General features: G+C 39.0%; 1 protein-coding gene across 2 annotated transcripts in view; it reads left to right on the plus strand.

Annotated features, from left to right (window-relative positions):
• The window catches only part of LOC145441097 (nociceptin receptor-like), a 71,149-nt gene that overhangs the window by 34,484 nt on the left and 21,195 nt on the right, over window positions 1-15,470 (plus strand). The window contains exons 1-2 of one of the 2 annotated variants that reach the window (XM_080318892.1): window positions 12,800-13,383; window positions 14,852-15,014. In XM_080318892.1, coding sequence (XP_080175018.1) covers window positions 13,238-13,383; window positions 14,852-15,014 — 309 coding nt within the window. In that variant the 5' untranslated portion in view covers window positions 12,800-13,237. Of the gene's footprint in view, window positions 1-12,799; window positions 13,384-14,851; window positions 15,015-15,470 lie in introns of those variants that run through there. The other variant, XM_080318893.1, reaches the window with a different exon arrangement.

Here is a 15,470-nt window from a genome sequence, read left to right on the forward strand (position 1 = left end):
ATAGGGAGCGAATTAACAATAATAATCCACATTCCAACGTCCGCGTTTACAGTTAAATATCTTGTATTCCTCACAACAAATACACTGGGCTAACGACAGATTACGACTACAGCAAAGGGAGCATCGAAATATGTCAACTTATAATGTCGTTACTGCCACTGTTTTGTCGGTCAACTGTATAACTATATTAAACCAGAAAACAATTTTATTTTTGTCAATTCCATTGTTCGCCTATAAAGGTGTTGCGACCTGCTAGGATAAAACCTTTATGATCCGTGTATTATCTATTTATGCCTGACAATAAAGTATTCAACTAAAATGCAAGGGAACAAGGTAACATTTTGGAACCAGTTGACTGGTCCGGCCTACGGGCGATTTGAAGACTTGAATCCGGCCCGCGACGCAACTTAAGTTTCACACTTCAAATTGGCTCTATTTTCTGCCATATTGCATATGTCACGAAAAATTAGGTCATCTCGCGCTTGAGGAGTTGAATTTGGGCTTAGATTAGTTTACATCTTCTCCATCTAGTATACTAACAGGTGCGTTGTAAGGCACTGGTAAAGCAATAGTTAGTTTCATCATGCAAAATTATCATTTAAAGACTATTTTTTCGACACATTACGTCAATTAGCCCCCTCATTTGAGCTACAGAAAGAGTCAAACGACACTTATCTCAGCAACGATGATTAGTGGGCTCAGATTTAACACGCTTTCCGACTAAGGTTGCATTTGAAACAAACGGTGTCTTAAAACACTTTGTTCAAAGCATGTTTTAAACAGTGTTTTAAAGAAATGCCTTTTCGAAAAAAACAATTTTTTTTTTCAAACTTGTACAATTATGTATAATTTTGTAGATACGTTCGCACAGCCATGTAGCATGAGACTACGGACGACTTGCACCCAAAATAGTCGACGTATATTATGTGGGGTGACTTTAATCCTCGAAATCGTCGTCGATTCAACAGTTTTGGCACGTAGATATAGATCATTGGTACGGAATAGGTAGGCTTACCATACGTCCCGTTTTAGGCGGGACAGTCCCGCTTTTTAACGTCTTGTCCCGGCGTCCCGACCAGTCAGCCAAACGTCCCGCTTTGTAAGGCCGTAAGGGATTGCTGAACTAACAACATTTTCCAATTTTTTTTATTGCAGAATCCTAAAGTATGAAACTAGTTCTTTTCAAAAATGTATTGCTTTTGTCTGATTTCGAATTAGAAGTATGTTAAAATACGATTTGAAACCAACCATTTTCGTAGAAATTCACACCCCATACAAGTTCATTTATTTAAACTCACTCAAAATTGTTATAATCCCTCTGCCTTAAGCATTACCGGTATTTGCTACAGAAAAGGAGATGCTAATACGCCCTACCTATATCTTTACCACCCCTGACGACGTGAGATGCTATGGTAGAGTTGCTTTGGACTGAGTCATATTTATGCTACTATATTATTACCCTCTGCTCATACTATAAATTATTTTGTTAATCTTATTTCCTTATTATGACTTTACCTTTATTTATACTTTATCTTCCCATAAGAACTCTTTATCCTATATACTCCCAGATTTTATGTTACATAATATCTACCCAAAACACCCATGCTTTGAATTCTTGTCGGTAGGGTCAAGCCCGCCTATGACAGATTACGGATGAAGATCCTTTGGCTAAAACACCAGAATGTCTTGTTCACTAAATTCCTACCAATATATATATATCTTAAATGTATATATTATATCATGTCTTAAATCTGAACAAGAAATGTGGTGGATCCATTGTGGAAACTCTGTACTAAGCCCTTACGGGTGTAGCTATTAGTTTTTCTCGCTATGTGCCTTCGGTAGCTTAATATTGTAAAATTCTGATCTGGGCCACGGAACATTTTCAAATTGGAGGCGGAGTCGCCCAGAAGTTGCATCGATTACCCCATAGTGTGGGCTCAAAATCAATGTTTATTTGGGCGGCAGGGGGCTAAAACATGTGCTTTCAGTCCCGGTTACACAACACACAGCCACATACTCCTGAACCGGACCGTGACAACTTCGGGTCTATGGGCAAAGCGTTGCTAGTGTGACGTCATACTCCAATTTCAAATCCACTAGTGGGCGCTAAAGAGTGTCCCGAATTCGGGTTGCTGAAATATGGTAACCCTAGGAATAGGTGTTCTGATGATGATGACCACCGACCGTAGAAATACGTCATAACGATGTAGTCCTGGTTATAGATATTTATGGCCTGTTAATGACAGTGATCGGAAGCCCCTTCATCGAAGGACCCATATTTACCCATTTTAGATTGTCAATGCCAATCCACTGTGACGTCACAATTCAGTATTCGTGACGACATGGCTATAAAAAACGTGTTTCAACCAGGGGCCTTGCTTCGAACATTCTTGTTTTAAATCGATTTTTGTTTGAAATGCGACCATATTTACGACTCTTTTTAATGTTAGAGTTACTGTCCCGGAAATTTCAATTCATAGGTGTTTCAAGTATGTTAAAAAATTAGTGATATATAGCTAGACAGCGAAAGTGTCGTAATATGATCTAGAATTATTTTGCTACGTGTGTTACGAGAGCACGTTAAACATGAAGCTATTCAATATGTGAGATGTCACCAAGTGCACTTACAAGGAGTACTTTGTTATGACGGTGGGAGATCAAGATAAACACCGGCACCGCAAATGGTCCACTAGCATTAGGCTGAAAATGCGCGCTTATGGACTCAAGGTAAAGTCTATTTTAATTCGAAAATTTACGGTATTATCGCACTCTTCATTGTTTACGAATGGTCAGTTTATGTAATGGTCCGTGTACAAATAAGAAGTAATCGTTCTTTCAAAAATTCGATTAGATGTGTGAAATAGTCGATTACGATTACGATAATAATTACAATGCTGTAATCGTCGTAATCATTTACGATTACTAATCAAGATTAGCTCAAGTCTGGCCAAGTGTTAGATTATGCCCAAAATCAACTTTTTCGTTCAGTCGTCTACTATGGTATGGCTTCATATCACGATTATTTCCGCATCAATTTCTACTTTGTCGAGTAGAACGTTTTTGTATCATTCGCACCAGTGAAATTTCCGTGACTACTTGTCATAAAACGGATGTACAACACTTATTTCACTTTTCTCTCATCAGCAATTACCTATTTACGGCAGGATTGGCCTTACTACATTATTCACTGACACAGACTGCTTGCAATTTCGAAAAGGCATGAAGGATTATTACCAAAAATGTGTAATATATACATTAGGGCTCTTCAAAAATGACTTTTTCTCAAATCGTACTGGCTACTTGATAAAATTATTGGGTTACCTAATTTAAGCCTACACAACAAATTTGATTCAATTCCAGCCAGTAGCCGCATTGCTACAGGAGAAGAAAGTTTCTATTTATTATATAGAAATAAATTTCAAAAAATTTCAAAATTTTCTGTTCACCCCATGAAAGTGTTAGGTTGTTTATAGAAACGGTGTTCACCAAATTTGGTTCAATTTCAACCAGAGAAAGCGGAGTTATTGCCGTAGAAAAATTGCGATTATGAATAAAGCAGTATTTACGGTGACCAATTCTTTAATTATTTATTATAGTGGTGCCCACCGTAAAAACTATTTTTACTCAAATCCAAATTCTTCGACGGCAATAATTCCGCTTCCGCTGTTTGGAATTGAACAAATTTGGTGAACATCGTTTCTCTAATCAACCTAACACTCAGGGTTGTAATGACTCGAGTCATGACTCGGCTCGAGTCAGACTCGAGTCACGATTTTTTTATGACTCGACTTGACTCGAGTCATTTTCTTGAAATGGGAAAATGACTCGACTCGACTCGAGTCAATATTTGGATTGACTCGACTTGTACTCGAGTCATTACGCATGACTCGACCCAAGTCATTGACTCGGCTTATTGTATATGACTTGAAGATGAAGAAATTTGCGAATCATAATGGCTAGATCAACGCATCCGACGAATTCTGCCGACATCGCTATTTGTCACCACTGCTTTCGTTGCACTTGTCTGATATCAGATATGCCGCCGTAAAAGCAACAGAAAATGATACATAGTAGCAATGCATTGTACAAAATCGCCCAGTGATGAAGAGGTAATAGATCCTCAGCAATTAAAGTACTCAAGACTTTTCAATTATACAAGCAAACAATTGGATCAAAGTTCAATTAGAGCCAATGAAATGACTCAGATGGTGAAGAGACTGATAAGCTCATGTGTAGATTTGAAGGCGATGATTCTTTGCATTTTTGGGCGACTAGAAAGAATGAGTATTAAATGCTCTTCAGTGTGGTTCAAAAATGCTTGTCAATTCCTGCATCGAGTGCACTAGTGGAGCGTGTATTCACTATTCAGTAGATGTGGATTCATTCTACGGCCATGCTGCTTTAACATATTTGAGGATCTCCTTTCCACATCAGTATTTTTGAGGTGTAACTCATTGATTTGATCTGCTGTCTGTGAAAACACACAATGCCCCTCGTCCATTTGACGTTTTGTTAGGTATGTGCATTGTGCACGTGAGTAATAATGAATGGATAATGTTGTGTGATGTTTGTACAATATGGCTGTTCTAAAATAACTTCTTTTTATTTTACTGGGTGGTTACTTGATAAAATTGTTATGTTGCATAAAAGGAACACTGAATCTGGCTTAATTTGAAAAAAGTGGAATCAATGATATGAGAGGAGAATATTTTGGATTTGAAAATAAATGGAGTATTTTAGTGAGAAATTCTTTCATATAATATAATTGTATAGTAGCAAGCCGACTATTTTTCATATCCAAAACATTCTACCCTAATAACTTCACTTTTTCTAGTTGGAGTTGAGTCAAATTTGCTATGAGTCATATTTTTACACAATGTAACAATATCATGAGATAGCCGGTAAAATTCGAAAATCTCTATTTGTAATTAGTCTAAAATTTTCTTTCATAGCATTGCTTTCTACTGGTTGGAATTGAGCCAAATTTGATTTTTTAGGCAATCTAGCAATTTTAAGAAGTAGCCGGAAAATTTGAAAAAATGTTTTTGAACAGCCCCATTGTACAATTATTTCTCCAATGCTGTAACTGCGATGTAGTCTGTATTGCAATTGGGAAAACCTTTAGTATAATCAAAGGGTATCTGTTCTGTTGTCACTGCACAATGCACATAGTTGCATGCACGCTTTTACAGCATGCTGGCCTGTTGTAAATACCTCTACATAAACATGCATCTATTGATTCTCTATCAACTAGTATACCTTGACGTGAATTTGTTGGTTCTCTATCAGCTATTCGTGAACTATCGTCGATGTGTTCATAATAAAAACTGAATGCTTGTATTGGTGATGTATCAGACTGACAAGAGAGATATTCGATTTTAAGTTCTAAGATTAACAAAGTTTTCTTTAGCATCGGTAAATGAGGCCAGGACCTGTCCGTTATCTGCCTGAATAAACACGTGCCAAGACTCTGATAGGGACAAAATGAGCATGTTTCGCAAACAAGGAATTCGATATTACCCAAGCAGGATTGAAAACATATCTTGAACATGACTTCAATACTGTGACTTGGACTCGACTCGAGTCATAACACCATGACTCGGACTTGACCCTTTAAACGGTGACTTGGACTCGGACTCGAGTCTGTGATGAATTGAAAATGACTCGACTCGACTCGAGTCAAAACCACAAAAGTACGATTGACTCGTGACTCGGAACCATGTGACTTGGTTACAACCCTGCTAACACTTTCATGTGGTGAAAAGAAAATTTTTAAATTTGTATTTATTTGTTTTTATATAATAAATAGAAACTTTCTTCTCCTGTAGCAGTACGGCTACTGGTTGGAATTGTACGAAATTTGGTTTGTAGGGTTAAATTAGGTAACCCAACAATTTTATCAAGTAGCCATGCAGTACGATTTGAGAAAAAAAAGTCATTTTTGAAGAGCCCTAATATACATGTAGTTGTAACGTACTTCGTAGGTACTTGATCACTTCTGAAAATTTCATTGACTACCTTTTAGCAAATAGTTGTGACTTGTCTTTGAGCACTCAAAATAAATATACAACATACTTTGTACTCGAATAGCATGGTTTCGCACACCTCTAGAGTAGGGCTCTTCAACCTTTTTCGTCGTGGTACACCCTTTTGACGTTTACTGAAAACTCGTATATCCCTGACCACATAATACACCGATGTCATAGTGAGCCTAAACCGGGGGTGCTCAACCTTTTTTGCTGTACACGGCCGCATTTCGATGATATATATATAGCATACGGCCCCATCCCAGCGCAGAGTCGTCATGGCCAATCTGGACGACAATTTTTCATGCTAAATTGACTTCGGCGTTCGGTTCTATCACTGATTTCTTGATCATCTTGCGTACAAAAGTTTCTAGTTGAAGAAAACAAACATCCCCGCAGGCTTCATAAATATGCACCAAACTCGCGACTATAAAGGTGCGTATAAAACCAGTATAGATTACATCTGTACGGTTGGGGCTCAGATTGCAAGGACACTACAACATTTGAAACGAAAAAGCCAAGTCACCCCGAATCGCATTAAGCCTGACGAAAATTTTTAAGCTGAATTGGTATCTCTCAACGATTTGAAAACCGATTCGCAAATTCAAATTGCATATTGACACTCACTAGTTTAATTATGTGTAAACGGCCGCATAACTATTGTTTCACGGTAGCATGCCCCGGCTCAATCGCCAAATAGGGATGAGAGGAATACTAGTCAGGCCTCGAGGTTGCTCCTCACCGTCTAACACACACTCAAACTCGACTTCAGACCCTGCTGGCTACGCTTCCGCAATTATGTAAGCTACACTGCGTAATTTATAAGTATCTCGCAGGAAGCATTAATTAAACATACCTGAGGTATCCCAACAGTTTTCTCGAGAACCATTATAGACAGATCTCGCTAACTAGACACGTGTTAACTTCACACTGTTATACTCCAAAACCAATAAGTCAATTACCAACGGTTAAATTATGAGGTGAAGCAGTTGCTTATGCGTGATGACATCAGAAAAGGAATGTAATTTACAAGCTGCGTACAGTTAATTGTACGATATTGCAAATCCGGTCAACCTGTTCTAAAGCATGAACTTGCCTATTTATTGTGCTGGATATAGTCATCGGGTCATTTTAAGGCGGATCTGGTACACCCCAGTACACGCCATTTGAGTATGGCACACCCTTTAAAAGTTTTGGTACGCCCTCACCTAGGGCGTACGAAACATCCGGTTGAATAGCCCTGCGCTAGAATAAGTTTGTCAATTATGTTGAAACTTGAAAGAAGCGCAGGTAGATGTAATGTACCGACCTGCAGCATTATAATGAGTTTACACTGCACGAGAGATTCTTATACACGCGGACAATCGTTCTCTCAGCCCACATTCCCCAGAGTCAACAGATTAATGTGCTGTATAATTAAACATTGTTATCTCTTTCTAAAATAGGTCCCACAGGATTTACCGCAGCTTCCACCACGTAACACAGTAATAGTTTTTGATGATGGATGCGTATGGCGGATTGATAGTACGAAATACACCCGGGTTAGGGCCGTTCTTTCTATAAGGAATCCATTTGAATTTTCGTCGGGCTATGCCTTGCACCAGACACAATGTACTTTCCCAGAATTCGCTCGACTTTACTCCATAAACTTTATGGATCATTAAACACAGCGGTACGATTGTCGTTCAATAACCGCAGATAAGCACAGATTTGCTCTGGAAACAAAGTTCACATTCCGATACGACGCCATGTAGGCCTACTCCTCACGGATTATTTTTAAAATGAATAGTGAAATATATGGTACGATTCGTGGAGCTTGCACGTGATAAGTTGCATGTCTACTGTCTAGTCAAATGCATAAGTAGCGGGGAAGGAGTATTGCTTTGACTCTAAAGATGGAAATCTACAGAGAATATCATTTGAGACGAATATACGTAGACTTCCTGTATATATTAGGTATTATGGTATCGTTAGCATCATAGCATGTTGACTTAATAAATAATATGTAAACTAAACATGGAGGGTTCGGTAGATGCGTATAATGACTTGGCATACGGAGTCAAGAAGACATATTTATTAGATCACGAGTTCTCAAACAGCGAGTTGCGACTCATATTTGGGTCGTGGGACCTCCATGTTGGGGATTAAATTTGCAAATCTAGACATCGCGCATGTATGACAGTCCTTTTAAACCTCTATAATCATGACCAAGTGGTGTGCCATCTTTGGTTCGCGGACTGGTGCCGGTCCACAAGGAGCACGTTACTAGCTCGCAAAAGTACTTAATCAAGTTGAATGAAGGTTCAGGTGAATATTGCTGATGTTAATAAGACTAATATATTAATCCACTTTGCTGAAACTACGGTGTTAATGCAGTGGCGTGGCAGACATATGTCATGAATGGGATGACGACGTTGTCGCTTCACAATCTATCGCGGGAACATGGGGTCTTAAGGGGACAAAATATGATTATATAATGCAAATTTAAGAATGTAGAGACATAGGCTACTGTTGAATTCATATGATTAATCCCGTTACGGCAATGGTGATCAACTACTAGATTTGGCAGGGTTAAAGATTAAGAATGTTCAAGCTAGTTTTATTTGCCGATTTGGTTGATAAACTGACCATTGGCATGCCCAGAAATAGTAGGTGGCCGGAACAGTTTTTTAATATTGAGATAATTTCGCAGCTATAGCGACCCGAGACAAAATGTGATAAACCAGTCCTAATCAAAAGTTCATGTTGCCCAGACTTCGAAAAGATAACTTATTATCTGTTCAGGGTACTGGAACCCCCAAAAGTTTACAATCGACATCGTTTCGAACAATTGCAGCGCCGTGACGCAGCGACCTATTATTGTGACCGCAATTTGTGTGAAGTCGAAATTTAGTCATTGTTGTTGTTGCTGCTGCTGTTGTTGGTATTTTGACATTCAGGATGCTCCGACTACTATGGTCATTGACAGCAGGACGATATTTCTTATTATGATTCCTGATCTGCCGATTTCTAGTAAAGCCCACTTCCGTTCTAGGCTTTTGCATAACACCGCCTTACGGAACCTAGATATAAACATCCGACACTTAGGACTGGAGTCGACCACAGCCGGACACGAACTCATCAGAGTTGGATCAATTACAATATTTTAATTCAATTACAATAACAATTGCTCAATGCTAAAAATATCAAATTACAATTACAATTACAATTACTGTTAAACATGTAATTAATTAAAATTATTATTACAATTACTTTTAAACAGGTAATTTATTCAGTAAAGAGGTGTTCTTTGACAACCGTAGCGACGTAATTAGCAACAATCTCAAGCTATTTATGTTTCCTGATGTGTAGAATACCCTTTAATTAAAAAAACTCGAACGTATTCGAACTATTCCTAAGCCAGAGTACTTAAAACTACAAGCACAGAAAAATGTTTCAAGCGACTGTTAAGAACCCAAGGTTAGAGCGACTAACAACGAATAGGCTACAGGACAATGAATGAGATGTAATCAAACGATTAGGCGACTCAGAGCTGAGTTAGGATAATGTATAATGAATAATGAATAATTGGTAAGGCGTCAGCGATAAGGATGATACCGATAAGGTGCGTAAAATTAAAATAAATGCAAAATGATAGAACCTCCTGATAACTAAGAATTACAATATTTTGGTTCGCATTTACATTTTCACTTGCTCGGAAACTGTTAGATTGCATTTGATGAACATTAGGGTGCAAAAAGTTTCTGGCCCCAGTAAATTTGGCCAAGATTGGAGGTACGATTGGGATAACATCTCTGCAAATGCGTGATCAAGTTTGCTGAAGCCTTGGTTGGAAACTTGAATTTTTTTGCTATCGTTGCAACAAGCCTCGGTACTGGTCAGAGATTAAAAAAACTTTAACCGTGGTGTAGGAAATGGTTCAGCACAGGTTTCAGTAGAGTTTATTTGCTGTTCATCCATTTTTGTAACATTAAGATTTAGTTTAGCCCACCGGTTCTCTAACTTTTTTAGACACGCCCCCTTTATGACAGTGAATATTTCGTGCCCCCCTTATCGTCATAGCACCAGTGTTGGGATCAAGTCACTACCTTTAAGTTACGAGTCCTCTCGAGTCATTGCACATTTTGACTCGATTCAAGTCAAGTAAATCGATTTTCGAAGGTGACTCGAGTCAAGTCAAGTCACCCGCGTTTTGTAGGTGACTCGAGTCAAGTCGAGTTAAGTCAAGTCACGAGTCAAGTGCCAATTCAAGTCAAATTGAATTTTCGAAGCATGTGTGGTGATTCAAAGTCATTATATTTTGCTAGCTGTGTGAGCGACCGATTAATCGGCCATTTATCTTGAGTCCAATAACTAATATAAAGTTAAATAAACACGCCAAAAGACAGAAAATGTTACAGTCAGTTATCATCAGCCAAAATATAGAACCGAATATGCAGCCCCTTGAAGTTGAAACAAATTGATATGGCACAGTGGCCCACACTACCCATCCACACACCCGTAAGAGTATAAACGCACATACTATATTTGTTCGATTTAAATCATACAAAAGGGTTGGCAAAGGTGAGCACTACGCAACGTAAGCATTGTGCCGTCTAAGAAACAGAGACACATTGATATTATATTAATCTACTCAGTACGACTGCGTAACGTATACAATCAGTGAATGACTGGTTGCTCTCACAAGTGCCACCGGCGTATCTCGAACAATCTGAACATACACAAGATACAGTGATTTGATCAACGCAGTTTACTTAATGACTTGAAATTGACTCGTAAATTTTGCTTCGAGGGACGAGTCAATGCAGATTTTTGAAGCTCCGAGTCAAGTCAAGTCAAGTCTTTTTACCAGAGTTACTCGAGTCAAGTCAAGTCATGCGAAAAAGTTGACTCGAGTCTGACTCGAGTCATCCCAACACTGCATAGCACACATTGAAACCAGAAAGTTAGCAATCCTTACATATAGTTTGATGGTATGGAAGGCTATGACTGTTGATGAGAGAATTCTCCAATACGGAATTCAGACTATACTCCGAGCAATAACCATAAAACGGAGGTGAATCGGGCCAAGCGCGGAAAAGATTTCAGTTCACCGGAGCGTCGCGTCCCGTTCAGATACTTTCACGCCGCCCAAGGGGGCACGCCCCCAGTTTGAGAACCACTGGTTTAGCCTATTTGTAATTCACAAAGTTTTCTGTTGCTACTGAAGTATGGGAAACAGTTTAGCGTGACTGAAGTATCTAGTTATAACGCAGCACGCATAGAACACCGATGTTAATAGGCTAATTATTATATGTGGTGACTGTTTACTAAGGCCTTAAGGCCCCTCGTCGTCATCCTGGTTCGTACCGGATTTTCACTGGAGCGTCGAATAAATGATTGATTAAATGATTATTTGATGTTGTGACTGTCAGGTTTCCATGAAAATGTAATTGAGATTGTAATTGAGCAAAATTTAGATCAAATTACAGTTTAAATTACAATTACACAAAATAGAAATGCTTTAATTACAATTACAATTACAATTACATGAAAAAATGTAATTATTACATTCAGCTCAATTACGAATTACAATTGATCCTACTCTGGAACTCATAACCCCCATGATATGTATGAGTTGAGCGTCTTGGCCTCCAGGGAACCTCTGTGGTTCCCGAGAACGGCGGTTAAGGGTCACTGAATTTTCACTTGGATATTACAAATGAAAACGAAGCAGTCTAGAGGGGCTCCACTGCCCTGACCACTGGTCAGTGGTCAGTGACCAGATCATAAGTTCTAATTTTGAATCACGGCAGTATTGACCCATTAAAAAAAATTGGCGCCTCGGTCGCCAGCTACAAGTTTACTAACATTGATATTAATTTTGAGCAGCTTCTTGAAGATACGGAACTTCAATATACCATTGAATAATATATTCATATTGAAATAAACCCGAATATTTTCGGCTGACACTCGTCAGGGGTAATCGTCAGTGTTACGACACTGTGAAGAACAACGTGATTTTCACGACAACGCAACTGATCCATGCAACAAGTAAAGACGTGCTTCCTGCACTTCAACAAAGTAATGTAGTTGACGAATGTAAGTGCCACTGTGATTGTGGCTGTATGGGAAGAACGTCAAAGCGTTTGCAGGAACGCATAAATCAGCATTTTCCTAGATTTATTACAACACGCGCATCACGCTCGGGGGAAAGCTCACCCTTGACTCATCCGCTCAAGATTGATGCGGAACAATCAAAGGCCATAAATTCTGCAATTGGCAAACACATTTTGGATAATCCCGCCTGTGCGAAAAATTATCGAGACGACCGATATCGAGTCGTCGGAAGGGGCCGTTTGCACTTTCATTTGTGTGGCTTGGAGTCGACTTTTATCAAAATACACCAGCCAAGGCTGCGTCCCCCAAAGAGTTCTTGTACCATTTAAAATAGTACATTGAACGCTCTCGTACTCGAGATTTCATGCTGGTGACGTCATATTTTGTGATACGATTGTTGATATACAATGTTCTTTTGAATTCTCTACTAGTTGTTGACGATTACCCCTGACGAGTGTCAGCCGACAATATTCGGGTTTATTTCAATATGAATATACTATTCAATTGTATATTAAAGTTCTGTAACTCCAAGAAACCATTTCAATATGAATATACTATCAATTCATATTAAATTGTATGATATTTTCAGCGAAATCACATGTTAACAATAGCTTGGGTCGCGAGATATTTCGAATCGCGCCGAAACTAGTTGAGAGCCTCTGAATCTGATAGATTAAAACGGCACCATTCTGTTGTAATTCATGTGATTGCAATCGCATCCATGTGTATGCCTTTAAATAACGTATCGTATGGTAATATGCAATTATATAATTGCTGCTGACATTGACGCCGTCGGCTAGAAAAACAAGCATATGGCAAGAGCGTTTGAGGAAAGTTCAGTAGTTTAAAAGTATGTTTTATGCAAAGACACGCATCGACATGACTGCTGCCCATTGCAGTAAAAGTATGTCCATTAAAAACTCAACTTCCTTAAATTCGTCACAGTCAAGATATTATAACATGTGAGCATGAAATTTCCTACGCAGCGAGTACATCGCATGCGATCTGTTAAAATGCTATCTGTTACAATCTTTACTTCCCGCTACATCGAATACCACGCGTTCACAGAGAATTTAACTTCGCTGAAACTCCAGTAAGACGCGAGGAAAATGGAAGGCTCAGGCGACGTTGAGAAAGAAGTTAACGCAATCATGGTTCTGGAATTGATAGTATGTGTGATCGGCGTGATTGCTAATATCACGGTGATGTGTGTGATTGTGATTCTGCGGGAATACCGGAAAACATTGACTCATTGGTAAGAGAATTCATGCGTATCAGATGGAAATAATTTAGACCAGTGGTTCTCAACCTTTTTTCAGACACGCCCCCTTTATGATAGTGAAAAATTTCGCGCCCCCCCCCCCCCCCTTATCGTCATATCACAAAATCCAACCGGGATGCTAGCATCCCCACCAGATTGTTTGGTGGCATGGAAGGTTATGACTGTTGATGCGAGAATTCGAAAATATGAAATTCGGTCTATATATACAGAAATACGCGAGAAATGGAGGCAAATCGCGCAGATGCTTTCACGCCCCCCCTCCAAGAGGGGTGCGCCCCCCCCAGGTTGAGAACCACTGATTTAGACAATGCGTTTGCTTCCTAGCGTTGTTTACTCATGTACCGTGTGTACGTAGCCTACGCACGTCTCAGGTCAGTTAGTTGTATTCCGCATTCGAAATAAAACCAGTATAGAAAAGTATGTCAAGTACACACTAATAGGCCTACCTTGTATATCGTAATCTAACAACGGCAACAAACATGGTTTGAATTATAGGCCTAGGCCTACTATAGGTATAGGAAAACAGTATCACTGAAGTTGAATACGACAAATGCATCCGTAAATACATACAACGGCGTGAAATTTGCTAGTTACAGGGAATTTCGTCTAATCTTCATAAACGTGAAATGGTCGATTTGAATAAATGTTGATTCCAGCTTTCAACTTTAGCCTTACTGTTTTCCCATAGTATACGAACTTTACTGCTTGCGATTCGAATTTATTTTTATGGTAAATAAACCGTCACTTGCTCATTAACTGGTTTTAACACCTCCACTAATCACCCTCTGTAAAAATAACTCATTCACTGATTCCAAATTAGAAATAAAATCATAATGTCACAAAATATAGTCTAGGGATAGGCCTACACTTTTAGGATAGCCCGCCACAATATTTAAGGAAAAATTAATTGCCCACTCCTGGTCTAGTCCAAGAAATATATGTATATACTAAGGTCAAGGTCAGAAAATTTCTACAATACTTTGGGCGAAGGCGAGTCCCTTGCGAATTTTGCTATGTCCGATAGCGTAGACTGAAATCTATCAATCAAAGTGAATAAATAAATCATGATGCATAAATTATGTTTTTCACGTTCGTGTTCACAGCGAACCTTTGATGCATGTTCGTGCTCATACGAGACAAAATCTCTCAGGAGTTTTCGCATTCCCTAGTGGCTTGTGTGTATTTTGTCATACAGTTTCACTAACAATTAGCTGAAACAATGCCTATATATTGAAATGACGTGTGACAATCAGCGAAAAGCGGTTCATGGCCACAAATAGTTTTCCATATTGGTTTCACGTTCTCATACCGACGTGACAACATGATTTCAAATCAAGATCTTTCAAATGTAAGATAATATCTAATACAATATACCTCGCGCTGGGTTTATGTGACTGTATTTTCGACTCTTCTCAACATTTCATATTACATATGTTTTTAGGTATGTCTTACAACTGGCAATCGCAGACTGTGCATTTCTACTTACAATACCATTTTCGTTCGTGGAAGAGCACAAAGGAGAATGGCCATTTACGAATGGCATGTGCAAGGCAAAAGAGACAGTGCTATTCTTCAACTATCACTCATCAATACTTTTTCTCGTGGTGACTATTAGTTTTGATTCGTGCATGCAGTGAGTGGATAATGGGTAGACGGCTAGTATGCTAAGCAATTCTTAGGGTGACATGAATATCACTCAATAGTGCACTGCGGTCTAAAGAGCGTAATAAGCAAAATGCGAGAATATGCTGATTCAGTAGGAATGAGTCAGGCACATGCTTTCTGAACGTAGCTTCAGCAGAAATATGGGGCTACTAATAATAGATTTTTGTCTTGTGTTTTCATTTGACCAGCCCTTCTTGCGGGCAGATGCTCGGGACCTTTGTTATAAATGGGAACAGTCCCATACTATGCATATTTTAAAATCTGTACAGTCTTAACTGCTCGGACCGTTTCGTAGGAAAAGGCCGAAATCAATAAATATGGCCGATTTACGATTCGACAGCAACTACCACACCGAAGGCCGAGGTCGCGAACTATCCCGGAAGATATGCTGGCAA

Source organism: Botryllus schlosseri, chromosome 6, assembly GCF_051294905.1.
Source record: "Botryllus schlosseri isolate E-star chromosome 6, Bs_hap1, whole genome shotgun sequence".
Lineage (NCBI taxonomy): Eukaryota > Metazoa > Chordata > Ascidiacea > Stolidobranchia > Styelidae > Botryllus > Botryllus schlosseri.